Source organism: Macrosteles quadrilineatus, unplaced genomic scaffold, assembly GCF_028750875.1.
Source record: "Macrosteles quadrilineatus isolate MER2022 unplaced genomic scaffold, UCM_ALF_1.0 Scaffold_1__1_contigs__length_201487025, whole genome shotgun sequence".
Classification (NCBI taxonomy): Eukaryota; Metazoa; Arthropoda; class Insecta; order Hemiptera; family Cicadellidae; genus Macrosteles; species Macrosteles quadrilineatus.
The window spans coordinates 62,110,319-62,119,010 of record NW_026542594.1 but is presented as its reverse complement, the minus strand read 5'-3'; the positions used below and the strand labels follow the sequence as shown (position 1 = coordinate 62,119,010).

At 35.8% G+C, this 8,692-nt stretch overlaps 1 protein-coding gene across 1 annotated transcript; it reads left to right on the top strand.

Moving 5' to 3' along the window:
- The first annotated feature begins 7,804 nt into the window (after positions 1 to 7,804).
- On the top strand, positions 7,805 to 8,476 carry LOC128997563 (genetic suppressor element 1-like). The gene has a single exon (XM_054423205.1). It carries the CDS (start codon positions 7,805 to 7,807, stop codon positions 8,474 to 8,476), a length of 672 nt encoding a protein of 223 aa, XP_054279180.1.
- Positions 8,477 to 8,692: the final 216 nt, after the last annotated feature.

Here is an 8,692-nt window from a genome sequence, read left to right as displayed (position 1 = left end):
ATTTTGAAGGGTTTGTCAAAAGAAACACAATGACGCAGATCCGAGGTAATTATCTCACTCCTAGCTAACATGGCGGATATTCCAAAATGAGCTTTTTTTTACAAAAATTAAATTTTTCATTACCCACCATTTAGGCTAGGGGTGAAATATCTACCTCGGGTTTGCGTCATTCTTTTTCTTTTAACAAACCCTTCAAAATGAGGGGTCACTCAATAGGGGTTGTTGTTGAAAAAAATAAGTCACTCCCACCCCCTACCCTGTTAAAGGGGTTGAAAAAATATTGTTGATTAAAAAAATTGCGGAACCTATGTCAACAATCAATTCCACAAACAGAATATTTCTATCTATTTCGGTTTTAAAAATACAGATTTCTTTCCATTATTTGTGAAATTGGTGCTTTTCACGTACAATAAATCAAATTTTGGAATATCCGCCATTTGGGCTAGGAGTGAGATATTCACCTCGGATTTGCGTCATTGTGTTTCTTTTGACAAACTCTTCAAAATGAGGGGTCACTCAATAGGGGTTGCTATTTGAAAAAAATAAGTCACCCCCTACCACCTACCCTGTTAGGGGGGTAAAAAATATTTTTCATGTGAAAAATTGCGGAATCTTTGTTAACTATTATTGCCACAAATAGAATATTTCTATCTATTTCGGTTTTAAAAATACAGATTTGTTTCCATACTTAATTTACACACTGTATACAATTTGAAAGCATACTTAGTATACCTATAATAACTACGTTTTTATTGAGGGTTCACAATTTGAATCGGAAATGGTATGTAAACCCGTACACCATATGTAATATATTACACCATTAAACGACAAGGATATTATTTCAATAAAAGGATAAGTTTTGATGCATCTTGCACGAAAAAATATTGACAAGATTGACAAACGAATTAATGGAAGGCAAAGGAATAATATTAAAATTACAACTACACGACTGTAAGCAGAGGAGGCCAAAACAGAAACTAATTTAAGTTAAAGTGAGTTTTACTTAACCAAACAACGATCTGACGAGATCTTCTCCCCAGGCGGTTTCCAACTTTGCCAATAGTTGTCAGTACATTAACCACTGACTGACGTAGTGACATTTTGATATGTGTGTGATGCACTGAGCACACTTTTCCCCAAAAATTTGGATTAGATATTTGTCATGCGAATTAAAGTGGCTCATCATTAGGAATAGACCTTACAACTCACTGAATTTCCAAACCCCTCTTCATTAAGCCAAATTCTAGACACAATAGTTGCTATATACTTTATCTACTTTTTCGTGAAAGGGGTTTACTGAGTGAATTTCAAATATATAAATGCTGTTTACGTAAAGGTATTTACCCTGCGTAACACAATAGTGGGATTTATAATAGACTACGGTACCTCCTAAGATTTGCTATTATTCACCATGATACGGGAAGAATCAACAATGCCGTTTGAAACAAATTATACTAATTTTAATTTGGTTATATTTATGAGTAAACAATTTTTGTCCATCCAGAATAGCGTTAAAATAATTTTAAAACCCATTCCAAAGCCGCATGTATCTTTCGTTACACTTCTGTATAAGATCAGATCCCTCCTGTCCATGTAGAAATTATACCTCTCCGTCGAGACTACTGCTATTGCTGGCTACATTAGGGGCCCTTCTAATTCAAACCGAGGCCAGAATAAAAACAGAGGTAATCTTATATACTAAAAAGGTTTTGCAAAACTTATGACAGTTATTCTGAACATACTACTGAACCAAATTACACACTGTTGGTACCAAATGAAAGATATTTTCCTGTAGATGTGCAGAACCCCTTTATAAATTAAAATAGACTAAAAAATAAGCACAAAAAATTAATTTAAAATCATACAAAATTAACTTTTTTTCCTAGGACGCTAGGCATGAGCCTGGGGTTGCTTTTCGCATTACTTCATGCTAGACCTAGGGGTTGCGGCATTATCACTTGGATAAAATCCATTGGTGACTTGGCGGGGATTGAAACCAGATACTGAAGTCCCGCGCTCTACCACTACGCCAGCTCGTTCTCCAAAAAATAACATGGACCTTATGGGTTGCCATGGTGACGAATTAACAACAAAATATAAACAGAAAATCAAAACACATGGAAGAAATTCTAATCACATGTTTTATTTATAGGGTGGGGTGAAAATAGAGAAGTTTGCACAATACATAATTTTGGTCGAGTCTTCGACCACGGGGCGAGCTCTCGTTTTAAATATATATTACATTGTAAATGCCGAAAATTACGAGGGTCCCTGTACATTACTAGGGATCTGTTTGTTATTAAATATACACATTTTACTGTAGGCTGATATCAGTTTCATTTGTTACTGTTCTGTATTAGGGATAAGTGATAGCGTAGTTTTAGAGCTATACTATAATCAGGTTTGTGATTTTCTTATATTTCCGAATGAGCACATCCAATCAAATGATTCAGCCACTGATATGCTTAAATATCACAACAATAGTCAAGTCTTGCTTTTGTTCTAGATGATGATTATACTGTTTCAACCAACTTTAATGCGCAATAAAAATTTATAGACATTATATAGTTCGTGCTAATAGGTTTATATGAGGGGTAGTTATCGATGAACGATTACAGAAAATTTTGTTGTACCTATTGCATCAACCATTTATGTTATACGTAGGTAAAATACAGATGATTTAAATCAAAGATTAAATTATGACAGCAAGACGTAGAATGGTACTGTTCTGTTTAATAAATCCATGTTGAATATTAATTAGATCCTACTTACACTAGTTATTTTAATTTATTTGAAGCATCTAAAAGTTATAATTCTTTAACCCTCAAATTTTCTAAAATAAGTATAGAATTCCAGTTTTTGACCTTCCCATGTAATGTTTTATGATTTTAGTTGTGTTTAAAGATGGTCCAATCTTACCCTTTTTCAGAATTATAATTTCTCTTATATGGGGCGCAGGGCTTATGGTCGGTAGAATGATTAATTTTATAACTTCAACTGACTGAATTGTTATAAAATTCGTCAACATTACATAACATTAATCTGTAAAGTAACAAAATAAAGCTAAAAACCGAGAAAACTGTTTTATAAGAAAACGCTCATTTATAAGTATAAGTATATATATATACATGGTGTTAAAAAAGGTAGGAATATAATTTACCTAGGAACCCTTGGGCCAAAATAAAGAGGAAATCAAAAATATTTTTTTTTTTATCGCTTCGTTATTCAGATATTCTTATAAAATTCTTTATTGGTCTAAATTCCAAAGGCACTACCATTAACAATATAGTTTAACACGTAAGTGTGCAGTTGACCAATTGGGTAGTGATAGATACTATTTTCACAACATAGGCTGGAATTAGGCTACCATAACAACATTACGCATTGTTTTCTTTTAAAGTTAGTGTTAATTGTATTGTTTTCTCCTATCTTATTAAACGTAAACAAGTTTATCTTTCAAGGAATAGTGCCTGGTTGAAAACAATCTATTTTTATGCTATTTTTCTTTATAACAGAATTTGTCAAAAACTTAAATCAATTAACCCATTTTAGATAGTTATGCCAGCATATTTATTTAGTAAGTAAGCATAATTTGGTTAGTAAGCTCCAAGTCATGTCTGTCCAATCGTGGTTATAGGTTGACTATAGATTGGATATTATTACTTACAGTTGGAAAGGAGAAAATGGGTTGATATGTATACTGTATATCTACTAATTGTGCTTGTTTACATTCCTAATTGTCCAACATTTTGTTTGAAACCCGCTACTCTGGCCCATCCTGTTGACTTGAAGCATATAACTGAGAAGCTCAATGTGTCGCTAATCAGTCTCAGGCGACGAAACTTCAGGCAATTGTCAACAATAGGAAGGACGTCTAAATATTTCAAGTTAGATTGCAATTACAGGCAAATTATATAATTAGACATTTTATGCATTGCCTTAAACGAACCAGACAATGTATGAAATAAAGATCATTACTTTGCCAAACCATTCTATAAATAATCCGTTAGCCCAGTAGGTCGAGTATAACATTTTCTAACCTTGAATAAACTAACCCAACATATACAAAATATTGATTATTTTCAAGGGTTGTTTAAAGACAATTGATTATTTTTTCGCATTAGCCAACCTAATCTAAAATAAACTAAAATTAGTAAACCTAATCAAACTGTACAACAGACAAATCAAAACTGTCAAATAAATGCTTATAACCAATATCTTCATTACTTTACCTGACACACCTGTAGGAATTCTGTGGAATTCCTAGCATACTCAATGCCTTATCAAATTGTATAAAAGTCCAATCGCTACTATTTGATATGTGAACATATTAATAAAAACTGAGAACCATTTTAAAAATAAATTGTATTTGAAAACGATTAGCTTCAACATTTATGCCATAGTCATGTTGTTTCTATCATAACAAGTAATTACAATAAAGATTTGTTATGATAAAAGCAACATGATTATGTCATAAATGTCAAAACTATTTGTTTTGTTTATGTATATTTAGTATATGTAGTACAGTAGGTATCTAAAAACCCACTGACATGCCTAGTGAAAAAATACAATAAGAAATACATTTGGGAATTGGTTTGAGTAGGCCTATACGGTATATGCCTATATATATGCGTTTGAGTATGCCAGCATGTACATATGCTGCAATCTTTAGTTACTTGAAATTAATAAACCAACAACGTATTTTAACTTAAAAAGGATTTCGACTTATTCCAAGCAAATAATCACTTTATTAGCCTATTTTCAAAAGCTACTCTACTCGCATGATAAGGAGTTTCTCACGAAGTGTGTCTTAGCCAGTTTTAAAATAGCTGTAAGATCACCCGGCTGAATAAAACCGTTTTCAAAAAAACCACCTCCCAAAGCTGTAATAAGCTAGCCATAAGGGCTCATTGTCTTATATATTATATCTCAGCTTGGGAAGAAAATTGTGCGTAATCCCCAACAACGGCATACATTTTAATATAATAGAATTTTTCGAGTACATTATTCAAAGCATAAAACGGATCTATAGTTTTCATATTTTCTTGCAGTGCATGGACACTTACAAGATTTACAAAATAAATCAACGAATAGCAAAGAAATAACGAGAAAGTTAAAAGTTTCGACTGTGAGTAGAGAAGGCCAACAAGGAATTAACTTACTGTAAGTTGAAGTGACTTTTGCTTAATCAAACTAGAACACGTTGAGGTATCCTCCCAAGGATGTCCCCAACTTTACCAATTGATGTCAGTACATTTACCAATGGCTGAAGGAGTGTCATCTCGTTATTTGTGCGATGCATTTTTAACACACTTTTTCGTTTACGTATTTAGATAACAGATGTGTCACCACTCATAATCTTTACCTTTAGTTCTGTACTATTAATTTCCCTTTTGTGCTTTATATTTAAGTACCTGGGGACCGAGCTTTGCTCGGGGAAAATCATTAGTTCACTCTGAAAGCACCTTAGTATTGGAGATGCATAAATCCATTCCCAAACTCCACACGGCTCGCCTTCACCACCATTTCCTACGTCATGGACCTGTTTCCCTCCATTCCCATTGCATTTAAAGATTGCAAATACCTTAATCTAATCGTCATAAACAGTTCCCACACTCCGGACTACTCGCCTTGACTACTTCCTTCACCACTTCCTACGTCGCGGACCTGTTTCCCTCCTTTTCTATAGCATTTTAGGATTGCAAATACTTTAATCTAATCATCATAAACAATTCCCACACTCCGGACTACTCGCCTTGACTACTTCCTTCACCACTTCCTACGTCGCGGACCTGTTTCCCTCCCTTCCCATTGCATTTTAGGATTGCAAATACCTTAATCTAATCGCCATAAACAGTTCTCACACTCCGGACAGCTCGCCTTGACTACTTCCTTCACCACTTCCTACGTCGCGGACCTGTTTCCCTCCCTTCCCATAACATTTTAGGATTGCCCATACCCTTATCTAATCGTCATAAACAGTTCCCACACCCAGGACAGCTCGCCTTGACTACTTCCTTCACCACTTCCTATGTCGCGGACCTGTTTTCCTTCCTTTTCATAGCATTTTAAGATTGCGGACACCTTAATCTAATCGTCATAAAAAGTTCCCACACTACGGACTACTCGCCTTGACTACTTCCTTCACCACTTCCTACGTCGCGGACCTGTTTTCCTTCCTTCCCATAGCATTTTAGGATTGCAGATACCCTAATCTTATCGTCATAAACATTCCCCACACTCCGGACTGATCGCCTTCACTACTTCCTTCATCACTTCCTACGTCACGGACCTGTTTCCCTCTATTCCCATAGCATTTTATGATTTCCTTTGTTAATTCCTTCACCACTTCCTACGTCGCGGATCTGTTTCCCTCCCTTCCCATAGCATTTTACGATTGCCCATACCCTTATCTAATCGTCATAAACAGTTCCCACACTCCGGACAGCTCGCCTTGACTACTTCCTTCACCACTTCCTACGTCGCGGACCTGTTTCCCTCCCTTCCCATAGCATTTTAGGATTGCCCATATCCTTATCTAATCGTCATAAACAGTTCCCACATTCCGGACAGCTCGCCTTGACTACTTCCTTCACCACTTCCTACGTCGCGGACCTGTTTCCCTCCCTTCCCGTAGCATTTTAGGATTGCCCATACCCTTATCTAATCGTCATAAACAGTTCCCACACTCCGGACAGCTCGCCTTGACTACTTCCTTCACCACTTCCTATGTCGCGGACCTGTTTTCCTTCCTTTCCATAGCATTTTAAGATTGCGGACACCTTAATCTAATCGTCATAAACAGTTCCCACAATCCGGACTACTCGCCTTGACTACTTCCTTCACCACTTCCTACGTCGCGGACCTGTTTTCCTTCCTTCCCATAGCATTTTAGGATTGCAGATACCCTAATCTTATCGTCATAAACATTCCCCACACTCCGGACTGCTCGCCTTCACTACTTCCTTCATCACTCCCTACGTCACGGACCTGTTTCCCTCTATTCCCATAGCATTTTATGATTGCCTTTATTACTTCCTTCACCACTTCCTATGTCGCGGACCTGTTTCCTTCCCTTCCCATAGCATTTTAGGATTGCAGATACCTTAATCTAATCTAATCGTCATAAACAGATCCCAGACTTCGCACCGCTGCCCTTGACTACAATCATAGATAAAACCATAGACTATAAAACATACTCCCTACAATGTATCGAGTAATCTTCAGTATAATCTTTGCTAAATATTATGCTAATTATTAAGTGATGTTTTCCTTTTGTACTGTATTTGTAATTTGCTAGTATACTGTGGGTAGTTGGCTTACTATGAACACATGCTACAACTTCAAGTCTTTTGTTTACTTTATCCTTGTTATTTAATTCATCCAACATGGTTACCTAGCAACCCATAAGACTAATGTTAAAAAAATGTGATTTTCAGTTTCATTTTTCTACGTAATTAGATTTTTGTTGGCAGTTCTAACTGCATGAAACTCGTTTTTAGGCCAAAAATAAACTATTTACAAGATTTGAAGAAAATCGTCGGAGCCGTTTTCGAGATCTTTCTGCAAGCAAGCAAGCAAGCAAGCAAGCAAGCATACAAGCAAACATTGCTCGTATTAGAGTATAGGATATCATATGTTCAGCTGTTTATTGTTTATTTATATTTTGTAAACAAATATTCAATTACATTCTATAGTTCATCCAGACTACACCTATCTCCTCTCTTTCTTTTTGTACTTACTTTTTGATATACTCAAATTACCAACAATCTGCGTTCTGCCAATACTAATATATTTAACTATGATGTCCTCCTCCGGTTTGGAAGTGGTGGAGGACAAAACCAATGATGGCGGGGGCAGTGGTGTTAACAATGGTCCTTTGCAAGAAATAACGAGCCAACCTATGGATGATATGAATTCGTTGAGCCTGAGAGGTAGGAATATAAGAAGACCTGAGAGCAGAGTGGATAAACAAAAATCATTAAGAAACAAATCAATTAGATCCTCAAGAAAAACTGAAGCTGAAGATGAGCTACAAGAACTAATTGATTTACAAGAGATTGAGAGGGAGAAGGAACGATTAGAACAAGAATTTAAGATCAAAGAAATGGAAGAACAAATGGAAATGGAAAAAGCAACAATGGAACTTGAACGAAAAATGGAAATCGAAAAAGAAAAAGCAAAAATGGAACTTGAAAGAAAACTTAAGGAATTGGACAGACTGAATGTTTTAAAATCCAAAGAAAATGAAATCAGAAAATCAAGTTCATCTCACAGTGGATCAATTTTGTCAAGATTGAGTGTCGCATCATCTCACCACAGGACTTCAGATTGGATTACAAAGCACGGTTACTACAACGAAAAACCAGGATCAACCTTGAATGATCGTCCGGGATGTTCTCTAGAGAAAATTCGAAGAAAGAAGAGACAGTCCCACTCGGCCAGGACGACCAACAGAGACGAGATGCTGCTGTGAATTCACGTAAGGAATCAACTCCAGGAGAAAAAGTAAGTCCAACACTGTCAAATTTAAACTCTAATCTTGAAAATGGAAGTAATTTGAACCTTAAGACTTTGTTTTCGCGACAACTATTAACAAAAGAGGTTCCTATTTTTGATGGTAATCCTGTTGAATGGCCTCATTTTATTTCAGAGCTAAAGAGAACTTCATCACTTTGTGAATTCACTGATG

Coding starts and splice junctions, on each gene's coding strand:
- LOC128997563 (XM_054423205.1), top strand. CDS start 7,805: ATGTCCTCCTCCGGTTTGGAAGTGGTGGAGGACAAAACCAATGATGGC.